Source organism: Propithecus coquereli, unplaced genomic scaffold (assembly GCF_000956105.1).
Source record: "Propithecus coquereli isolate 6110/MARCELLA unplaced genomic scaffold, Pcoq_1.0 Scaffold69, whole genome shotgun sequence".
Taxonomy (NCBI): domain Eukaryota; kingdom Metazoa; phylum Chordata; class Mammalia; order Primates; family Indriidae; genus Propithecus; species Propithecus coquereli.
Window position 1 is genome coordinate 2,213,712 of NW_012152951.1, and position 24,121 is coordinate 2,237,832.

The window sequence follows — 24,121 nt, forward strand, 5'->3', positions numbered from 1 at the left end:
CTCACTCAAGAAGAAAAATCAGCAAATAATTGCAAATTCTGTATGACAAATGCTTTTTACTGGAAGTATGTGCAAAGAGCACTGGACGCACAGAAGGGATCGGTGGTACTTGGGTGTTGAGCAGAAGAGAGGACACAGGGTTGTTAGAGAATGTGCCACAGACAACGCGAATACTGAATTATAGCATAATGGGTAAGAGTGTAAGCTTTAGACCATCACTTCCTAGATTCGAGCTCAGTTTGCATATTCCAACAAGTTTGACCTCGGAAAATTACCTTAACCATTCTATCTTGAATTTTCATCTGTAAAATGGGCACACAAATAGTAACCAGCTCAGAGGGTTGTGATGATGATTGAATTAGAAAATCCCTGGCACTCATTTAGTATGTGAGAAGTTTTAGCTATAAGTAATATTACCTTGGAAGGATGAAAAGGCATTCATTGGGAAAATGGACATTCTGTAGAGAAGAAAAGATATGTACAAAGTTACGGATGCATCCCATTTCAGGGGGTGCACACTGACCTGCACATTGGTGATGCTTTGGGGCTTAAGGTGGAGAACCACAGGGGCTGAGACAGGACAGGCAGGGGCTCGCCATGGAAGCCTCCGTATCGTGTGCAAAAAGGGACCATTTATTGTTCTGAGCTGGCGAGTGCTATGACCTAATCAGATTTGTTTTAGAAAGCACACTCCAGCACCTGTGGGGGTGATGGTTTGAAGAGCTCAGCATTCCAGGCAGAAAAACAATTAGGAAAGTATGGCAACAGCTAAGGCAGAGGATGAGGAGAGTAGTGGAACTGTGAAAATAAATGGGTTGAAAGGAGAAATCCTGAAGATGTGGAATCAATAAGACACAGTGCTCTGCTTGAATGAGGTAGAAAAGGAAATAACGATGATCCTAAGGCTTCTGGACAACATCTTGTGATACCACTATCCAGATAGAATGTTACTGGGAGAGGACAATGTTTTGCAGGGGAAAATAATAATCTTGGCCTTGGTATGGAGAATTCGGTGGCCTTTAAGCCATCCAGCTAGTGTTCTCAGGTGGTCGAATATGAGAATTAGAAGCTCAGTAGAAATGTCTGGACTAGAGTTTTGTTCTTTTTTAACATCAAATCCATGTAATGTGGCACATATACATTTAAAATTGTTGTATCTTCGTGGTGGATTGACTCATAACGTTATGCGATGGCCTTTTTTAATGCTTCCTTCCTTAATTTCTACTTGTTCTGGGTTACTACGCTTCCACAGCTTTCTTTTTTTTTTTGGTTCATGTTTTCGTGGCATGTTTTTTAACCCTTTTACTTTCAACCTTTCTCTATCCTGAAGAATATATTTGTGTTTTGTTTCGCTTTGTCTTTCAATTGAAGAATTTAATGTTTTTACATCTACTATAATCCCTAACATTATTAGAGTTAATTAGACCTTTGTGCTATTTGTGTCCTGTTTGCCTCACCCCTTCTTACATTCCTTCAACTATCCTTTCTTGCCTTTTTAAAACTAATCACTTTTTATCACTCTCATTTTAAAATTATTATTTATATATTCTGTTACTCTTCTTTTAGTAGTAACCTTAGAGATTACAATATTCATCTTTGATTCATTAGAATATAATTTAAAATTAGTACTTTTACCACATTATGATTAGGGCAAGAACCTTAGAACATTTTAAATCCATTTACCCACTTTGTGCTTTTTATGCTATGTATCATTATTTTAATTCTACATGTATATCAAGTACACAAAACATTCTTATTGTTTTATGCAATTATTAATTACGTATATTTACCATTGCTATTGTTTGTCTTTTCTTCCTGAATGTCTATGTTTCTATATAGGATCAATTTATTTCTTTTTGAAGAACTCTTTTTTGACCCTTTGTGTTTCTTCTTCTTTTTTTTTTCTTGAGACAAGGTCTCAAGTCTTGCTCTGTTTTCCAAGCAGCAGTGCAGTAGCGTGAGCATAGCTCATTCCTGTAACCTCGAACTCCTGGATTTAAGCAATCCTCCCACCTCAGCCTCCCACGTAGCTAGAAATATAGGCATGAGCATGAGCCACCATGCTTAACTAATTTTTAAATTTTTTTGTAGAAATGGGGGTCTCACCATGTTGCCCAGGCTGGTCTCAAACTCCCAGCCTCAAACTGTCCTCCAACCTTAGCCTCACAGAGTGCTGGAATTATAGGCATTAACCACTGCACCCGGCTTATGTTTCTATTGCATATCTGGTAAAAAGTTTTCTTGGTTTTTGTTTTTCTGAAAATGACTTGATTTTGTCTTAAATTTTGTGGGATGTTTTCTCTGAATATGGAATTCCAGTTTGGCATTTATTTTCATTCAGCACTTTGAAGATGCTATTCCATTATACTCTGGCTTGCATTATCTTGGTTAGAAAGTCATTGCTCTCCATGACTGGGGACTCCCACCATGGTCATTCCGTTGTAGAGTCCTACACAAAGAGCTATCATTGCTGTTGCTGTTTTTGTTATTTAATTTTATTTTAGCCATTCTGATAGGTCTATATTAATATCTCATTGTGGTTTTAATTTGCATTTTCCTAATGGTGGACAAATGTCATGTGCTTTTGTTTGTCATCTGTACATCCATCCTCTTTGGTGAAATATCTATGTATATCTTTTGCCCATTTTCTAATTGGATTGTTTGTTTTTCTATTGTTGGTTTTGAGAGCCCTTTATCTGTTCTCCATAGTAGTGGTAGTCCTTTGTCAGATATGTGGTTTGCAAATATTTTTTCTCAGTCCATATCTTGCCTTTTTATCCTCTTGACAAGGCCTTTCAAAGAAAAAAAGATTTTAATGTTGAGGAAATCCAATTTATCAAATTTTCCTTTTATAGATCATGTTTTTGGTATCAAGTCCAAGAATTCTTTGCCTACCCCAAGGTCCCGAAGATTTTTTTACTGTTTTCTTCTAAAAGTTTAATGATTTTGCATTTTCCATTTGTGTCTATGATCTAGTTTGAGATAATTTTTTATTTAAGATATGAGGTTTAGGTTGAAGTTAATTTTTTTGCCTCTGGGTGTTCAATGGCTTTAGCACCATTTGTTGAAAAGACTACCCTCCTCTACTGAGCAGCTTTGGCACCTTTGTAAAAAATCAGTTGGGCATATTTGTATGGGTCTATTTCTGGGTTCTCTATTCTGTTCCATGGATCTGTGTGTCTAACTCCCCACCAATATCACACTGTCTTGATTGCTATAGCTACATAGTAAGTCTTAATGTCAGATGGAGTGGTTCCTTCCACTTTTTTTTCTTTATCAAAATTATTTTAGCTATTTGAAGGCCTGTGCTTTTCCATATAAATTTTAAAATAAGCTTTTTTATAGTTGTAGAAAAACCTTGCTGGGGTTTTAATAGGAATTGCTTTAAACCTATGCATCAATTTGAGGAGAATTGATATTTTTATTATGTTGAGTTTTCTAATCCATGAACATGTATGTCTCTCATTTCATTTAGGTCTTGAGTTTGTTTATAATTTTGTAATTTTCAACACACTGATCCTTTAGATGTTTCATTAACTATATACCTAAGTATTTCGATTTCTTTGGAATGATTATAAATTGTATTATGGTTTTTTTAATTTTGGTGTCTACCTGTTGATTGTTAGTATATAGAAATGTGATTGATTTTTATGTATTCTTTTATCCTGAGTTTTTACTGAACGCATTTATTCTAAGAGTATCTTTCTATATTCCTTGAGATTTTCTGTATGGATAATAATGTCACCTGCAAATACTGGCAGTTTTATTTCCTCCTTTCTAGGCTCTATGTTTTTTTTTTTTTTCTTGCCTAATACTGGCGAGAATTCTAATACTATGCTGACTCAGAAGGTTGTGAAATAAATATCCTTGCCTTGTTCTGGATCTTAGGGGGAAAGCATTTAGCTTTTCAACAGTAAGTATACTGTTAGCTATAGATTTTCTCACCTTTTTATCAAGTTGAGAAATTTCCTTCTATTCCTAGTTTTCTGAGAGTTTTTTATCATGAATATGTGTTGGATTTTGTCAAAACCTTTTCAGCATCAGTCGACATGATCATATCATTCTGCTTGATAAATTATGTTTAAAATTTCATAGTTGGAAAGAATGATTCTCATGAAATGCTCTGGGACTAATGAAACATACATGGGGTATTTTCAGTGATATCTAAATAATGAAAAACAAATTAAAAGATAATGATAAAATTCTCCTTATCCTATTCTTTATATGTGTATTACTCTTTTTCTATTGACTATAGCTGCTGATTAGCTGCTAAAATTATTTTTCTTTTAGTAAATTACCATTCTTTTAGTATTTTAGCTTTGTGCTTCCCAAATATTACCAGACCGAATACACATTCTAAGTTAAATTAGGCTAGGTCTCTAAAATTAGGATATCTAAAGGGAGTCAAATTGATTGAAGTTACTAAAAACGAAACAAAAAAACTTCATGTTACAAAAACCATTAGGATTTTTTTAATTGTATGACAGAAATATTATATCTAAAATATTGTACACATTAGAGCTTAGGGAGTAGAATAATAAATATTATTTACTTTTAAAGAAAAAGACAAAACAGGTTCATCAGAAACTTAGCTGAATTTTTAAAATGAATACACTCTGCTTTGGGGCAATTGTATAACTGTAGCTTTGAAAACCGTAGTAAGGTTTAGTTCAGAAAAGGATTATGCAGATCGAGCCCTGCATCCCTATGTGGTTGACAGAATGTTGTCTTGGTGTGCTCCCACTTCCCCAAGGCACCAGGTTTAAATTCGTTTGTATCCTGCTCTTTTCTGCTGCTTCCTTCAACCACAGCCTAAAGCCACAGCTGGCTCTCTGGGAAACAGGAAAATGCCTGGAGTCAGGTGGGTCTGTGAGTATGGCCAACGGGGGTGGTCGTGCAGAGACAGGTAGAGATACTATCCCGAAGACCTCAGTAAAATGTCAGCCACAAAAATGTCAGTTCTCAAAATAACTATTTAAAAATGTACCTCTCTAACTCCACTAAAGCTTTCAAGATGTTTTCTCTGAGATAATAGAACTATTTTTTCCTTTATCAGATTCATCCTGGCTTGAGCTTCGCTCTGAAGCTTAATCACTGGAGGGAAATCACTCAGGATTCAGTTACTGATTTTTAATTAAGTAGATCTGGACCCGGATCTCACTGCTCACCATGCGGTTATAGGTCCAATATTTCTTCAGCCAAAACATCTTCTTTCTCTAAAGCAATAGCTTGTTTGTGTGTGAGATGTTTCCATTTTAGGGAAGAAAGTTAGAGTGACATTTGTTCTCAGGCACAGGTGTCGTTAGAGAGTGGCTCTGACATAGCCTGACTGATGAAGCAGGTGCTGATGGATGAGAGCTGTCTGCATGGTCGAAAAATGTGCAGTAATGAGGAAGATGATGGATTTACAATGCTAAAAATACCAAGTTTAAGATGTCTTATGTAGCAAAAAAAAAGAGACAGTTTCGAAGTATCAATACAGTAAATATATATTATTATGTATAGGACTCTATTTCATAGTGACAGAGCTCATCATACTATATTCTTCCACCATTGAAATAGGGAAATAGTAATGTGGCAATAGCACTTTTTGGTAAGGAACGCTTTTGTTGTTAATAGCGATCTCTGTATTTTTCCCAAAGACAAATACTGATGCTTCCATGTTGCCATGGGAGGAACAGAAGCATAGAGCAATTGTACTATGTTTCAACACGAAAGTGAGGGAATTAGAGCAGCCACCATTTCCTGTACCACGCAAACACCTATTCACTCATATAATACTATATTCACTTCAGTTATTTCACTATTTTGGCCAAGATTATCTGATGATAATGTTAGTTTCCCACTGTCTTTATTCTATGTGTATATTTTATGAATTAAGCGATGTGCTCTATTATAGTTTGGTATCTTGAACAAGTTTTTTGTGTGTGTGCCAGTCTGCTATTACCACAATAATGCTGTATAACAAACCCTCCAAAATTCAGTGGCTTATGATAAAAGCATTTGTTTTGATCACTTACGGGTCTATGGACTGGCCTGCCTGTCTCTGCTCTAGGTTGCCCGTGGGCTGCACCCAGCTCTAGAGTTGAGGGTGGGTTCAAATGTGCTCTACACGAATCCACTTTCTCTTTGGACCAGCAGTTACTTGGGGCATGATCTCTTAGTGGATCACAGGATTACACAAGGCCCAGTCAAGAAAACATAAACACAATTTAAGGCCTCTGCCTACTTGATGACCACTAATACTCATTGTCTAAAAGCAAGTCACATGGCCAACCCTAATATCAAGTGGACAGAAAAATAAACTCTGTCTATTCTAGTGTACTACAAAGAGGACTGAAGACAGAGAGACTAAAGGATTTAGAATCAGCCAATTAAGCCAGGAGTGGTGGTATGGACCTGTAATCCCAGCTGCTCACGAGGCTGATGCAGGATTGCTTGAGCCCAGGAGTTTGAGACCAGCCTGGGCTACATAGTGAGACCCCATCTCAAGAAAAAGAAAAAGAAAGAACTAGCCAATCTACCACTCAATTCATGGCAGCATACTCCAACAATTTAAGAATTTTTGTCCTGGGGGATCCCTGGAACGAGGGTGTGTCTTTGTAGCGGTAGTACCATATATTAAATGTGTGTAATGGCATTTACTGTGCCCAAGTCCAATTGTCATTCTGCCCTTATTAACTTAGCAATAATTAATAAATAAGTAGTGATAAAACATATAGGCTGAGATTTTTAAGGTAACGTTTAGTGTTTGAAGCTGATGTATTGCAGTGATGCCCCCCAACATCGTTTTCCCGTACACAAACCTCCAAGTCCTCGCCGCTCCTCACCACCTCCGTCCTGCGCTCCAGCAGCATCCTCTTAACCGCTCTCATCTCCTCCAGTTATTCCCTTCCTCGTCAAATGCCGCCACCAGGTAAATTTTTAGATCAGACTTGATTAGAAAGTACATTCTGATCCTACCAAACCCTTTCAAGTGGACGCCCATTATCCACAGAATCAAGTCTAAACGTCAAACTCTCTAATCAGGCATTCGGGGCCCTCCGTAGACTAGCGTGTCCTGTCTTCCCAATCGTGATTCTCATCATTCTCCTTCATGCGCCCTGTTGTTTTTCTCAAACAGAATTATGCTTTCCTGTGCATATAATGTAAATTTGCAGAGTTGAGGAAGGCTGCTATTGTTTATATTTCCTGCCAAGATCCAAGTATAAAATCTTAGTGCCTCCTAATGTTGAAAGCAATCCTTTCACTGTTAGCAAATAAACAACTGGAATGAGACAAGTAGATGGAAGACCGGTGCCTGTGAATTTTAACTTTGGAATTAGCAATGACCTGTATTCGTGTAGAATGCGAGTTTTATGAACATTGCTCTTGCACCTATTTAATCCCTATTCCTACTAGGGCTCTTTTGAGCTTAATTCGTCCTCACTGTTTCTTTCAAAATTGTCAATAAGTTTTTTCTTTTTTTTTATGCTCTTTTTATATCACTTCTGAGGCATCAGCTTAGGCTGTGGAATGGACAAAACTAAATCTTATGTTCTGAGGATTTTGTTCTGTATTTTTTTATAGTAGACCATTTAATCATTTTGAGATTATCATTTATCTCCCTTTTATATTTTTATTCTGAATTATAAAACTTTTATCTCAAAGTAGACTTTTTTCTCTAGTAATTTTTTTTTTTCTTTAGCTTCCCCTTTTTTTGGGAAAAGAAAAAGTCAAATATAGAGTGGGACTTAATAGCAACCAGACTGCAGCCTCCTTCTATCAGACTATTTAAATGAAAGGTTTGTTGGGAGTCAATATTCTTGAGGTGCTGGGTAAATTCTTCATAAATTCAGTTTTCAGTCTGCTAGTGTTCATAAAAGCAGAACATAAAAGTAAAAGATATTCACATTTTCCACCAGTTTTATTATGCAAAATACTTAACTTTTGTGTAAAATCGGATTTTCTCAGGGTTAGGAAAAGCTTCAATAAATCACATCAGTAGTTCTAAAAATGCACATAGAACTCAATATGTTTCCCTGCTTCTCTTGGAAACTCTGTATGAATGAGAAGGAGAAGACTGAGGATGAAGGGAGGGAGGGAGGGAAGGAGGAAGAAAGGAAGGGAGGATGGATGGACGGAGCTATACACCACCTGCGGAAGCCCACTGACTCTCAGGGAACAACCTGATAATTTTCACAGTGTGATAGAAAATAGGAACTATGTTCTTTTTAAAATCCTCCATGTAAAACTTAAGATGTATTCTGTTTGGTCTGCATAGTGACGTGTCTTTGTCTTAATACAGGACCTGAGCAGGGATGCGGTGGTTATCTGACAGGTTCCAATAATACCTTTGTCTCTCCTGATGCTGATTCGAATGGAAGATATGACAAGAATTTAAACTGCGTATGGTTCATAATTGCACCTGTAAACAAACTAATTAAACTCACCTTCAGTACATTTGCTCTGGAGGCAGCAACTTCTATGAAAAGATGCCTTTACGATTATGTAAAGGTAAGGCCATTTTATTTTTTAACAGAGTCTGCTAGTCCCAGCTTTTAATACAATGTATTGCAGTTTACGTATAGGAAGTCCTGAAAATTGTGAGTACAGGTACTATTGCCTTTTAAAATGACTTACTCTTCAATGATGCAACATATAAGGTTATAGATGCTCCAACTCCATATCAAATTAATCTTTAATATGGTGGATTCAAAAATTTTGTGTGGCTTCTAACGTTAGCATTAGGATCCCCTGTTCGTCAGTGCTTTGCAAGAGCTGATCTATGGGAAGATTGGTTTTATGAAAAGAGATACCCAAAGGACCTTTGGCAAATCCTAAAATATGGAAAATATATTAGTTCTGAAGTCCCATTAAAAGTAAATCAAGTGACCTTTCCGTTATTTTATTTATTTATTTATTTATTTATTTTTGGTGACAGAGTCTTGTTCTGTTGCCCGGGCTAGAGTGCCATGGTGTCATCCTAGCTCACAGCAACCTCAGACTCCCGAGCTCAAGCGATTCTCCTGCCTCAGCCTCCTGAATACCTGGGACTATAGGCATGCGCCACCATGCCCAGCTAATTTTTCTATTTTTTTTGTAGAGATGGGGTCTCGCTCTTGCTCAGGCTGATCTCAAACTCCTGGCCTCAAGCAGTCCTCCCACCTCAACCCACCACAGTGTTAGGATTACAGGCATGAGCCACCGCACCCGGCCTTTTTCTGTTCAATTTGTAATGACTTACATTACATTATTGTCCCTATGAGGCTACATAAATTAAGATTACAAGTGTTAAGTAGCATCGTTTAATATTTACTACTGCAATCTCAAGGGAAAAATAACAAGTGTGGCAACATTTCTGTCCGTGAGAAGCTAAGTCTGATTGGAAAATTAAGGGATGACACATGCAAGTCACCAGTGAACAGTTCAGCACAGTAAATATTTAAATGCTATCTCACACATTAGACACAGGCATGAAGCAATGTGCAAGTTTAAAAGAGAGAAGATTAGTGATAATCTGGTGTGATCATGAAAGACTTCACAGAGTGAGGGAAAATATATTCAAGCCAGGAGAGAGTTCTGGGCAAGGTGAACATCAAGAAAAGGCATAAAAGTTGGAATGTGCATGTTAGATTTTATGCAGCTGAAAATAAGGGGTGATTGAAGGTTCTCCAGTGGGTGATCTGATGAGTGCAGTATTTAAGGGAGTCTCACCTGGAATCAGCATCTAAGGTGGACTGGAAGGAGAGGCATCTCGGAGGGCTCCAGGGAGAGGTCACCCTTAGTTAGGACAGCACTCTTAGGCAGCTGCGGGGGAGATGGCAAGACGGGTGCAAGAGGAACTTAAGTTCCAGGACTGTTGTAAATTTTAAGGAAATTGGTTTTAAAAGAGAGGGAAGGAAAAGTCATAGATGGAATACACATTTGAGCACTTGATTATATACATGTATTTTTACTGTGATAAACACTAAGTCTAGGAGGCCAGAACAATGTCAGACATGTGGGACTGCAGTGAGCAGATACTGGGGCGGAGGTCCAGAGAGAAGGCAGTGCCACCATGAACAGAGAGGAGGCAGAAAAAGGGGATGTCTTAGGTCAGGGGAAACGATGCTTTCCTCGAGGCTGACCTCATGGAGCTAGACAGCCATGCTCTCACTCACCTCCACGAAAGGCACCCAGCGGGGCACTTGGAGACGACAACAGAAAAACAAAACACAACAAAACACGACTCATCTCATGAATCATGAGAAAATGGGAACACCAGGCATCATACATGTCCCTGGAGTCAAGGGGGAGGATTCTTTCACAAAGGACAGGTGATCAATACTATTAAATTGCCAGGTAGAGGCCAAGAAAGGTTAAGATGAAGAGCAAACTCCTCCCCTTGGATGACGAGCATTTTAACACAGTATCAGCACAGAAGCTGCATCAGAGGAGTTCGTGGGAGACCAGAGACAACAGGAACGTCCTTTCAGGTTGAATTCTTCCTTTCTAAAATCAGACCAACATGGCCAGCGCAGCTCTAAAGCTGATATCCAAGACTATTCAGGAGTTCCCCTGGTTTTCCAGAAAGGTATTAATGAGCTTCAGAGACAGTCTGGGGACTCAAATCCAATTTTGCGACCAAATTTCCTAATCTTCCTGAATCTTCATCACTTCATCTATTTAGAAACAAAATCACATAATAGTACTGCCTTGCAAAGCTGTTTTGAGGATGAAAATTATGCATACTACAGTGTTCAGTGCTGTGCCTGACATAATTTGTAAACAAATATACTTCCTTTTTTCCCTTTGAGTAATTCCAAATAGGCATGGACACTATGGAATCTCCTTTTCTTAAAATACTAAAAATAATTGATTTACATATAAAATTATAAGTTTACATTTCTTTAGAATGTTTTGGGTATGGTCCTACCAGGAGGGTTGATTGGATTTACTCTCAAGATCCATTTTTATGGAGCGTAATTTGATAATATCACTGTGATTGTCTGAATTTCCTCAAGTCATTTAGGACAGAAACAGCAATGTCAAAAACAAAGAGTTGTTTTCTAGCTTCACAATAAAATATCCTTGTTTTTTTTTTTTTTGTTCAAAGAAATTCTGTTCAGATCTATTCTTGTTTTCCCTCTTGGGGAAAGCAATTTCCTTCAACTGGCAACTTTTCCAGCTTCTAATAAACTGGCAGATCAAAGAACAGCCTTTAGAATGTGAAGCATGGAGGTATTTATTAAAGAGATTCTCTGCGATAAATCAGACATCCGGTTCCTTTTGGATTGTTTCTTAGAGATTATAATCAAATAGCTTTTTAGAAAAGCTAATTTAATTCAACCCTATAGGTAGATATACAAGTAAAATCGTGCCAAATTCTTTTATTCATTCATAATTCTGTCACTCTTATATGAAAGGGTTGACTTGGAGAGTAATTACTGTAGCTGCAGTACAAAGTGAGTTGTGTGTTTCACTGAGTGGTCGCTGTTGAAATCAACATCATATCCATTCCATAGAGAGTTATTTGGCATGACTGTATGCCAGGCGTCGCAGCCCTCACTGGAGACGTCGACAGTTAAAGAAACACCTTGAGGAGTTCTAGCTTCTCAAGGCGCTGTCGGTAGAGCGTAGGAGACTGACACGTAAGCAAGTTAGCGATTATATGGCACGCAGACATGGTAAGTAGGGACAACGTAGAAAAATGGGCCAGAGGTGGGTCTGGTTGACTTCACCGTGGGGTTCGGGAAAGCCTTCCTAGACAGAACGACTGATCTGGGATTTACACGATAAATGGAAACTTACCCCCTTTGTTGTCCTCCACAAAACTCAGAGGAGCATCGCAGGCACTGGCCACCAAAAAGGAGGAAGGGGGGCTTCGAGCTGCACCGTCTCAGACCCAGTTCCATGACACTGAATCACCTGTCAGTTCAGGGCTCCTGTGCTGAGCAGGAAGCAGGGTGGACACAAGGGTGCAGAAGTCTGACCCTAACTGACTTCCTCTGCCCGGAAGTGTGGAACCAGCAGAAAGGAGAAACCAGATTGGTACCCCTTTTCAGAGCCGATATTTTGCAATGCTTCCTTTCCCATCTGCAGTGAAAGTCATGTACGCTACAACCTGCCCATAACATAATTTCAAAAACCTATATAATGCACTCAATGCAACGAAAAGGAGAAATAAAAGGAAAGTATACAAAATAGTGCATATTTCCATATGTAAATACTCTGACACCACTATGCTAGGTCACATAAAGTAGTCAGATTCTTCACCATATGTGAAGTTATGGTAAATAAAGAGTAGAAATTTAAACAAATATGACGAGCTGTTTTTGCAACTTGAATGCCAATAGCATCATCACCATCTGCAACATGAGTTTCCAAAACGGTGAGAAAACGTAACAAAACCAAACAAAACCAAGTACAATCTTCCCTCAGCTTACACAGTAATTGTATTCCTGGAAATCTGGTGCATATCAAAACTGTGGAAAAATGTTTTTGTGTTTATATATAGAATGGATTTAGGTTCTGAGGTCAAATCACTATAAATGGGTTTTTTTTTTCCTTACACGAATGTCTGACAGGACATTCAAGAGTTACGTGGGGCATAGAATAAGTCCGCACTTTGCAAAACTGTCATGTGAATTGCAGGATGGAATTCTGTAATGCGGCTTCTAAACGCTAAATGCCAGTTATAGCCCTGAGTTATTGTGATGACCCTAAAAGCACCATGCTTGTGCAAAACCCTCCCCAGGGGGTCGTACTGACCTCACTGAGAACCTCTGTCTTTACCCCTGGGTTTAACCATTCATCCTGTGGTTGGCCACTAGCAAGCAGGGTTGTCCATCATCGCAGAGAGCATCAGCAGTCTGTGGGGCCATCGGGCTTCTGTCTTTATGAGGTAGTACCTCCTATTCGCTCATTCATTCATTCCATTATTCATTCAATCAATGTTAATTTGAGCACCTACTACATTCCAGGCATTGCTCCAAGCACTGCAAAAGAGCATTGAGATTTTAAAAAACAATATCATGAAAATTCTTGCACTTGGGAAGCTCATACTAATCATTGTTTCTTTGTGGCTCTTCCTGAGACCACTGGGACTAGTGGAATTGTTTTCCTAGAAGATTCTGAAATGGGTCAGAGTTTAGCCCCAACCTTGAAAAATGACTCTCTATTCTCTTTCCCATACCAAATGATGCCCTAGTATATGCCCTCCAGCAGACCCTATTAAAGGTTCTGGAGTAAGATCAAAGAATTCATGAAAATACTCTAAGATGCAACATAGAGATCTCCAAGTAAGAATATAAAAATCCTCCAATTATCAAATTGCTAGAGAAATATTAAAAGATAAAATCCTAAGGACATTGTTTAAAAGTATCAAGTTAACTTGAAAAGAAAGTCCAATATCAAAGTCAATTGCCCTTGTGCATTAAGAGTTTATAGAAATTAAAATCTAAAATTTTCCTTTCCTAGTTTTTTCAGCTGCTCAAATTGAAGGCTGGGTAAGGTACAGGATCTTGCAGTAGTTGTAGCAGAGGCTTGTCTTCCACTAAATTACTGGTACAATTCCTTCAGGATCTTGAGCAGATTCTAAAACTGTTAAAGACTTTCAAAAGTTGAGAAAACACAAAACACAAAATTCTTCTCCGCACTTGCCCACATCCACAAGACTTAGAACATGATCCAGGCTCCAGGTCTGACACAATTATGGCAGGAAACATGTGCTCCCAGAATGCAGTGCGTAGCTGCGTATGATCGTGCAGGTCCTCAGAGCACCATTTATACCCTGGTTTATGCATGATCCCGCCTCCTCGGCATTGCACAGGGCACCCCCTGGAACACACTGTGGGGCAACCCTGCAAAAGCCCCTGGTGAGATTTAGTGTTATCAGAGAACGAGAGCAGATAGAGAAGACCTTGGCTTTGGCACACAGGAGTCCAGGAACCCGTGTCAGTTGTCCGGAGGCCACAGCCTGTCCATTTCAACTCGGTTAGGAGAAATCTTACCACGGCAGTGCAGGAACCAATGCGACGCCAGCTTGGGGCCAGGCGTGCATGTCATTTCCTTCCATCCAGCTCTGCCTTCTCGCTCACACCTTCCTTCACATTTCCAGTTGTCTAGCTAAAACCCAAATCGGATCTTTAACTCTTGCAGGATGAGATCCAAATCCCTTGACGTGAAACCTAGGGAACTTCACAGGCTTGTCCACTGGCCTCCCCCTTTTCCCCTGTTCTGTCACCCGAGCGTCCAGGCACATCAAAGCATCCAGAGTTGCTGACACGTGCCACGCATCTCCTACTTCCACGACTTCCACTCATGTTCTTCGGCCGGGACGCCCTTCCTCTTTCGTGGGTCTAGAAGGTTTCTTCTGACATTCAAGGACTAATCCAAATGTCTGCATGAGGTCTTTCCTGGATCCCTATCTGGGTTCTCTGGTACACTTCCATTCTTTTATTACAGCACTTACTCATCTCTGTTTTGTATATAATTCAGACATACCATATATATATTTGCATGGATACATATATATAATCCATGCAAATAGACACATACATATAGTGTATCTGTGTATACACACAAACATATAGTTTAATACAATATATCTATATTGAATTTATGGACCTTTCCTCCCACTAGCCCATGAGAACCTCGAAGGTCTAGAAAGTGCTTTCTACATCCTTGTATGCACAGAACTTAGCACAGGGGCCTGGCACACAAGACACAGAATAAAAATGCTGCTAATATGAATGTGATCATAAAAACAGAATGGATATTAGTGAAATTTTAACTTGTATACAGAGAAAGTACACAACTTTTAAAATTTGGCAAATGTACTCTTCTGTAAAACGAGGGGGTTAGATTACAGAACTTGAGTCTCCTGGTTCTAAATTAATAATCAGGTTTAAGTAGGAGAGACAGTGCCATCTAGTGGTAAATTTTTGAAATGACTGTTTTTAACCACTTCTGCCTTATATAATCCTAGCCTTTTAAAATAATGTCAGTGCCAATGTCTGTTCTGAGCCCTCTGACACACCATAGTTCTGTTATGAATTAAATATTTGAAGCTAGATACACACAGATAACTTGGTTTAGAAATACAACGAAGATTACTCACATGGAAACAAACTTCCTAGCAATGTGTTTGAGAGAAATCCAAGCACCCACTATTTCAACAGGTGTTTATAGAGGTTACCATGGCCAGGAATTGTTCTGGGTGTCGGCGACACCACAGCGAATAAGTCAAAGTCTCCCCATCTGTGGGACTCACATTCTTGTTGGGAGAGAGACCCGGAAAAGCAAATAAGCAATAGATAAGACGTGTTTTGATTATAATAGGAAAATGAATCTAATGTTGCTGGGAGAGGACAACATTAGATAGGGGTGGCCTGTCTGAGGAGGTGACAGGTCAGCTGAGACAGAGCTCCTGGCAGGAATGGTAGCGTGTGCAGGGGCCGTGGGCAGGGAACCCCCCGGGACGGAGCAGTTGCAGGAAGCATGAGGTGCGGGCGTCTGCAGGGAGGCACAGGCCGGATCAGGTGGGACTAGCAGACCATGGCGAAGAGCTGGGATTTTAATTTCGGTGCGATGGGAATTCACTGGGGCATTTTAGGCAGAGCAAGAGCATAATGAAATGAAATAAACAAGTTAAAATATAATAAGTAGAAGGTAATACTCGCTCTGGAGAAAAATCAGGCAGGAAATGTTGGGAGAATTTACGTAGGGAAGGCCTTACTGAGCTGGCCATATTTGAGCGAAGACCTGAAGGATTGCAGGAGAGCAAACTGTGGGTACGCGGGGAAGAGCATTCCAGGCAAAGGGACCAGCACGTGCAATGGCCGTGAAGCGGGGGTGCGCCTGGTTTGCTCAAGGAGCAGAGTGAATGAAGTGGAGACAGTAAGAAATTAGACCAGAAGGGCCAGGGGTGGGGGCCTGAGGGCTGTTGCAACGGCCTTGGCTTTTATAGTGAGTACATGGGAAGCAGCTGGGAGGGTTTTCAGCAAACAGTGACCTGAGCAGACCTACATTTCAACAGTATCCTCTGGCTGACATGTTCAGACCAGACTCTCGAGGGAGGAGAGCAGAATCAGGGGCTCCCTAGGGGGCTTCAGTGATAATCCAGGCAGGAGGCGAGAGCAGCTCCGACCAGCGCATTGCCAGGAGCGGAGGCAAACAGGCAAACCGGGCGATGAGTTAGCGGACTCTAATGGCACACTCCTTTTTAAATCGTATTTTACTTTCCCAAAGAGAAAAAGAATGTTAGGCATCATACCAGGTTTTTGCTGAAAATCATTAGAACGTAATCGATTCCATTATCATTCTGTTGCTAAGTTAAGACGGGCTCTAAGAACACGAATGCAGAGATTCTTCATCATGACCTGTTGTGACTTCACGTCCAATTTAGCGTAAAATATGCAACTTCTTCGTGAGTAATGGAGAGCTAATGAACTGCTTTTCGTTTCAGTTATACGACGGGGACAGTGAAAATGCCAACTTGGCTGGAACGTTTTGTGGCTCCACTGTACCTGCGCCTTTTATCTCTTCTGGCAACTTCCTTACAGTTCAATTTGTCAGTGACCCAACTTTAGAAAGGGAAGGATTTAACGCGACATACACCATCGTGGACAGTGAGTAAATTGAGACGTTTTTGCATATTATGAAATACATGTGTATTTATGTACTAAAAATAATGCCACGCTTGTTAGATCTAAACTCAATGTTAATTACTAGCCTCAATGCTAATTACTATCTAAGCTCAACGTCAATTGCTAAACACCATGTTAATTACTCTGTGTTTAATCTGTGGTACAAATTTGATGTAATGCTTAGTCAAAGATGTATATCCCCTGGCCCTTAATAGAATGATATAAATATAGCTCCTTTGGGCTGGGAAGGTAGGGAAGGCAGAATTTTAAAGATTGTGTGAGATGAGATATGAGTAAAATGTCTCCTACATTGGTTTTTTTTTTTTCCCCCTCTTCAGTGCCTTGTGGAGGAACATATAATGCAACTTGGACCCCGCAAAATATTTCATCATCCAATTCATCAAACCCAGATGTCTCATTTTCCATCTGTACTTGGGTCATTGAGGCTCCTCTGCACCAGCAGGTCCAGATAACCGTGTGGGCACTACAGCTGAGCTCACAAGACTGCGCGCAGGATTACTTAGAGTTTCAGGACTCACCACAGGTAACAATTACAGGATGAATGACAGTCTCGTCTAGTGACTTTTTCACCGGTATTTGCAAATCACTTGAAGTAGTGAAGCCAGATTAAATAAATTCTCAAAATTACTTCCAGCTTAATGTGTTTTTCAGTTGTATGCAAAGCCCTCCATCCAGCTGTGTGGAGAAACTTGAACATGGTCCTGTAGATCAGGAGCTCTCAGACATTCATGTGCCTAAGAACCACCTGGGTGTCCTGTTAAAAATGCATACTCCGGGGACCACCCGCAAAGCCCAATTCCCCCACATCGCACCCATTAATCTGAATTTCTGACAAGCATCGCTGGTGCTTTGGTAGCAACGCTGGAGCTCCATGGACCGGGCTTGGAGAAACACTTCTGTAGTTAGTGGCATCCGTGAATGGGATGAGTTGAAGGAATCCATGCAGAACACCGGAGAATCAGTTAAGAGGCCGTCTGGCGCCAGTCCAGCAGGGCTGTCTACATAGTAATGTAAGAGAGATAAAAAGGGAAAAAGCTGTTTCAATTTTAAAAATAAATGCTGAGGCTGAATTTCCCATAGGATAAGATGTTGGGAAGCTAGATAGTTGGACATAAAAGCGTGATGTTGACAGAAGACCCAAAGGTTTGGGCACCATCCTCATATAGATAAGTGGTTGAAATAAGGAGAATAATGAGATTATCCGGGGAAAACGTGTAAAGTGAGGGGTCACGAAGTGAGAATGGATACCTGGGAGAACACCTGGGAATACGTGGATTGTTGCCGTGCAGTTTGGGGAGCAACTAACCCGCCCCAGTTCATTTCAAGAATGTCATGTTCCAACCCCATGTGCCGGCAGTAATGGAGAGTCCTGTTCATCATGTTCTGAGTTTTCAAGCTCCTCCTGTTTATAAATCTGGGGTCCCCTTGTTCTCACATGATCTTGCTGGGGAGAGAAAAGTCCAATCTGTCTGACTCCAATGTGGAGAGGTCCAAGATGTGCTGACTGCTGAGTGGACACTGGACTTGCTGAGTTTTGTGCAAAGCGTAGACACTAAGTCCTAAACCCTCAAGGTGGGCAGGATGTGAGGTTATCACTATTCCACTGGTGGTTTTCAGGACAAAATTCCTAGTACCCAGGGGTACCCTCACTGGAAGGACTTAGAGCCAAGTTAAAAGCTCTTTCAATTTCCCATTGCTTCGCGAAGCCAAGACAATGGGCATCAGGGCAGACCACTCAGTGGGCACAAAGATGCTCCTTACGGGGCACCAGGTAACTCTGGGGCAAAACAGCAGCTGCACTGGCCTCAAATAAGACCCAGCATTTGTCATGACCGAATAATGCTCTCAACTCAATGAATAAAGGAAAGAACAAAGGTTTCAGCCTGGGTAGGTAGGGAGGAAAGACAAAAATTGACTGATGATCTGGGAGAAATTCGAACTCTCAAGGGATTCAAGAGTAGAAAGAGACGCCCTCGTTGGAAGACCGTGAAAGGCTGACGTGGCGCCGTTATAGAGGACGCGAGGTGGGCGCCGGCTCTGGGGTGGCACCACAGACAGCAGGGATGGACGTCGCTGTTGAGGAGCACAAAGCTAGGGTGGTCAACGGCTTGACTGTGAGAACACTCAAACCCCAAAGGTGCAGAAAGGAAATGGGGTTCAGAGAATGACTACGAGGCAAGACACCCCACGTCTTTAATAAATGAAGGGAAGCAACCAGGAGGAGAGTGAGAATGGTGAGAAGGGTCTCAGAGAATCTTTGGCCAGAGGCAGAGACCCTCAAAGGGTCCCTTCCCCTCTGGCAGGACACGTGTCAATTCCGAAGCCACCACGAGTCTTGTTGCAGAGCACTTCAGACACCAGGCCTGGTTTCCAGGGCTGAATATCGACGCCCTACTTGTATGTGTCGTGTAGTTTATTATGGTCTGTTCTCTTCTGAAACTAAATCTAATGTGACTCGGCTTCCGTTTTGTTTCAGAGTAATGGGAATCCACGAATCCAGTTCTGTGGCGGAAATGCTTCGGCCGTACCCGCGTTCTATTCTTCTATGAGTACTGCAATTGTCATTTTCAAATCTGGAGTTTTCACCACAAACTCTAGAGTGAGTTTTACCTATCAGATTGCAGGTGAGCCCTGGAAATTCATCTTTTACTCAGAAAACCTGCCTTCATTGCACATATTGCCAGAACTGGCTCCTGTCAGCAAATCAGCGTTTAACATAAACCACACCCATCTGAGGAGAGACTCAACTAGAACCCAGGCCCAATTTAGCAAATTACTAAAAGCTGGTTTCTGGAGAGGTAAAGTGAGTATAATGCTAAGTAAAACGCTTAGAGTACTAGCATATGTTTCAAAGTCCATGTAGCTCATTTAAAACTATACCAGTTATTTTATAAGTTATCCACTCGATCACATGTAGGAATCGCTATATATATATATATATTTTTTTTTTTTTACAAAAGCTTTATCAAGATATAATTCCTATCTCTCATAATTTACCCATTTAAAGTTTGCATTTCAGTGGTCTTTAGTATGTTCACAAAGTTGGGAATCGCTCTCTCTTAGGAAATTATTTTATAAAAACCAAGAAGCCTTGAATGGGTCACCAGGTTACTATAACTGGGAAGTTTATTTCCAGAGGACTCTTATTTAATGTTTACTTTGAACTCGATTACGACTAAAGCTGCCTTTGATTAAAACAAACACATGAAAATACTTTGGGTATTTTTTACTGAAAATGGTAAAGAACAATGAGTTGCCAGTTCTGTCAGAACAAGTAACTCACCAAAGGAGTTAAAGGGAAGTCCCCTTGCAGAACTCTGTCTTGGAGGTTAAACCTTTATGTCTGAAAAACGTCTAAATGTCAGCCACCCCCACCTCAAAGTGATCAGAAAAGTTCAAAGGATGCTGGAATATTCCTCTTCTGAGGCAAGGCGCCCTGAGGTCGTACTTCACAGGGGTGTTTTGTGTTCACGGTGCTGCCTGTGCTCTGGGTGAAATTCCCTTCACCTCCCGAGGCTCAGTTATCTCAGAGGTAAGCAGAGAGGCTGCGTTACTTTTTTCTAAAGTTTGTTCAAATATAATGATCTTTTTGAATTATGCCTGTCAAGTGGAAAGAACACTAATATTTGGATGCATACATTAATTATGAATTTTTTTTCCTCTAAGATTGCAACAGAGAATATAACACGGGATTTGGCAATCTGAGAAGTCCTGGATGGCCGGATAATTATAACAATAACATGGATTGCACTGTTCTTCTCACGGCCCCACAGAACCACGCCATTTCCCTCTTTTTTCATTCATTTGCCATCGAGGACTCAAGTGAATGCAGACATGATTTCTTGGAGGTAATTAATACGCATTTCAATATCATTTAAATGAATTATTTAACAGACGATGGATCACTTCAGATTTTCCACCTTTTTCTCTAGTGTCTCTAATCCTATAGGGCCTTTATTCATTTCGTTCTCACCCTTGGCGGGTGAGAACGCCTCCTCCTAGCTGTCCTTCTTTATTCCACAGAATGGAGCTGGAACTTCCTGTCCAATAAGCAAAGAAAGGAAACCACACTTAGGCCTGTAAAGTGTAGCTGTGTCTGGCTCTCGCTGGGAAGGTCTGGGCATAGTTTCCTGGCCGCTGCGCCAGGAAGCCTCAGCATTCCGTTCCTGTTCCCTGCGCTGGGAACGGAAACGTCTTACTGAAGATGCTGATTGTGTTACCACCAAGCAAAGGCCAAGCTCTGGACCATACCTGGAATCTGCCATTGTCCTTCACCTCCCCTTTCAGAATGCTCTGATGTCCCAGAGATGGCCACTGCATCACTCTCTGCTATCGGCCACTGTGTAGACCTAAAAGGAATCTCCCCAGATCAGTCTCTCCAGATCAGCAAGACTAGAGCTAGAGAAACTCTGTGACTTAAGACAACCAGTAATAGACCAATTTTTAAATTGTGGAATTATAAAGGAAATAGAGGAACTTCCAAGATTTTGAATACATAGATGATTAAAATCAGCATTTGTACATGTCAAGCCGGTGTCAAGTATTTAGCCTGGGTACCATTTCCTTAAGAAGCCTCAAGAGTCCTTCTCCAAGCAGGGCAGTTTGTGGGTGCACAGTAGGAACCCAGCTGGAGGACGGAAAGTGGTTGAATTCGGTGTGGTTATCTCACACACCGACTCGTTTCTGTTTTCATATGTGTCTACTCCATGCCTGAGGTGAAACAAAAAGGCAACACAGCCTCAGAGTGTGTTTTTAAAATACATTTAACATCAGTCAGAAATTGTATAGATTTATTGCATTGTGTCCTTTTCCCGTACAGAACTTCCTTTTGTTCTGGACTTTATTATACTCTGTACATTGTATTTTTTTCAGAGCCTCTTTACAACTAGGTAATTTTCAGTGGGAAACACACACACACACACACACACACACACACACACACACACACAGTACAATGAATAAAGCATCATAGATGACCAGAAACGGAGCAGGCAACATTGCCCCCGACTCCCACCCTTTAAAAATTCACTTTAAGTGTATTCTTCAAAATGTTTCCCCAAACGCAAAGGCCACAGGATCACAGCACCGATCGGTGTGTAAAACAGTGTCCTGGTGTTTTAATTCCTGTAGGTTACCAGATATTTCTGAATTCAAATGCAAATGGCTTTTGTTCTACAAATTGAACATTTTTCACCTTTGCAAGTAAAGATGACTTCTGCATGTTTCAGAAAATCCTTTATTCTTAATTATACAAAAAGACAAAGCTTTTCCAAAAAATGGTGTCAAATTTTGTCACCTCTTTATGTATAGCAAGGATAAATTGGAGGAGAAAGTATACAAATAACAATGGCTCCTTTTTGAAGGTAAGAAACGGAAGTAATAGCGATTCACCACTCCTGGGCAAGTACTGTGGAACTCTGCTGCCAAATCCTGTCTTCTCCCAAAATAATGAACTCTACCTGCGATTTAAGAGTGACGGTGTAATTTCCAGTCATGGATATGAGATCATCTGGACCTCATCACCCTCCGGTAAGACATTTGCACTTTGTAAGGGAAAGCAATGCAGGTGAGAAAAACATAAGGTGCCTAATAGAAAAAGACAATGGTACCTTATCATTTTAGCTATCTATGTGCTTGATTATTTTCTGTTAAAGATAGGATTTTTTTTTTGCAGGTTTGGTTGGCTGTTTATCAAATAGCTAAAGGAAAATTTAAGTCATGTCAATATATTAATTCAAGAGAGAAGGAGCACCTTCATGAAATGTCCCCAAATATCTAAAAACCTTCAAAATAAGAAGGATAAAAAGGGCCCTTTTTAAATAACGAAGGGATAAGAAAAGAGTTCTGTCAAGACGGTTGTGGATAAAGACATCTTGGCACTTAGAGAGGAAGCTTAAAGATCATCTCCAATGCCCCGATTTTGTAGATGAGGAGAAAAAACACCTGGATTAGTGAGTTGACCGAAATGCTCAGTTAGGGTCTGGGCAGCCTAGACCTTGGTGGCCAGACGCCCGCCTGGGTGCTTTGCAATTATGCCGGCCAGGCACGATACCTGGATCCCCACGGATATCCAGTCTAAATTATGTTAGCTTTCGTATACATATTAACAAATCAAACAAATTAATATCAATACTTAATTAAGTCAACTACTTCCTATTTGACTGACAAATACTGACTCAACTAAGTCAGTCGGTAGCCTGGTAAAGTCTCTTATATTATGAATGAATTCCTGCCACAACCTACAATAACACACTCTCTCTCGGTTCAGCCCTGATTTTTACTTTTAATTTTACTTCAACCACATCCTTCTTCTCAACTCAGGGCACACAGAGCTCTGTACTCCTTTGAAAGTGCACAGACGTCAACTCTACTGTCCCCTGCAGTTATTTTCATCAGGTTCTTTGTTTTTCCATTCTGCTCCCAACCACAGTTTTCAAAGCACAGTCCTGGGGGACGTCGTCCCTGCGTCATGATGTGTGTGCGGGGAGAGGAATGTATGTGAGGTGGGGGAGGGACGGGCCTGGGGAAGGAGGACCAGGAAAGGGGGTCTCTCCCTCCACTGTTCTTGCAGAGTCCCAGCACCTTAGGAAAATAGACAGTCCTATTGCCTGCACATGGCACACTGGTTTATCCTTGGACTCAAACGCCCTGTGGCTTTCTCCTTGCAGGCTGCGGTGGGACTCTGTATGGAGACCGGGGCTCCTTCACCAGCCCCGGCTACCCGGGCACGTACCCCAACCACACGCACTGCGAGTGGACCCTCACGGCTCCTGCCGGGAGGATTGTCACCGTCAGCTTCTACTTCATCAGCATCGACGACCCGGGAGACTGCGCCCGGAACTATCTCATCCTCTACGACGGACCCAGCGCTGACTCTCCATCCTATGGACCGTATTGTGGCGCCGTGAGTAAAGCAGACATTTTTAGATCCCCTCTTGTTATTTTTAAACAATGAAAGCGACTTAGCATAGACTTTTAAAAGCAGACACCTGTGAAGAACAAAGCGTAAGCCTTTAAGAAACTTGGGTGCAGGGTTCTGATCTTCCTATTTGGGGAGCAGGAGTGCCATCTGGTGGCCATTGCGTTAAATTACTACTAATAGGTACCAAAGCCAGCTCTGGCGTGAGCATCACCTGCGGAGTTACTTAATCATTACAGACTTGCGCCTCCCACCCAGACCTACCGAATCAGAATTTCTCCGGGAGGATGCATGGCTCCCTATGTGATTTCAATGCACTGCCCGTGGTTGAGTATCCGTGTTTATTGCTGCATAAATAGAACTATAGACAATTTGGACAGCTGGCTCCATTTCATCTACTTCTTGCTGAAAATTGCAGTTCTCTGAAGAAACGGCAACTAATAGTTCGATTGTTTTTGTAAAGCTCTGATGGAATAGAGCTCTCCTTGAACATCAGCTTGGAATCTGACATCGACTCAGGCTGCAGTCATCCGCGCTTACTACCCCGCACGTGAATTTGATACCGAAGAGC

General features: G+C 40.9%; 1 protein-coding gene across 1 annotated transcript in view; it reads left to right on the plus strand.

Annotated features, from left to right (window-relative positions):
- The window catches only part of CUBN (cubilin (intrinsic factor-cobalamin receptor)), a 259,342-nt gene that overhangs the window by 232,555 nt on the left and 2,666 nt on the right, over positions 1-24,121 (plus strand). The window contains exons 59-65 of the mRNA XM_012660902.1: positions 8,288-8,496; positions 16,430-16,592; positions 16,949-17,154; positions 19,108-19,255; positions 20,298-20,479; positions 21,995-22,160; positions 23,300-23,535. Coding sequence (XP_012516356.1) covers positions 8,288-8,496; positions 16,430-16,592; positions 16,949-17,154; positions 19,108-19,255; positions 20,298-20,479; positions 21,995-22,160; positions 23,300-23,535 — 1,310 coding nt within the window. The remainder of the gene's footprint in view (positions 1-8,287; positions 8,497-16,429; positions 16,593-16,948; positions 17,155-19,107; positions 19,256-20,297; positions 20,480-21,994; positions 22,161-23,299; positions 23,536-24,121) is intronic.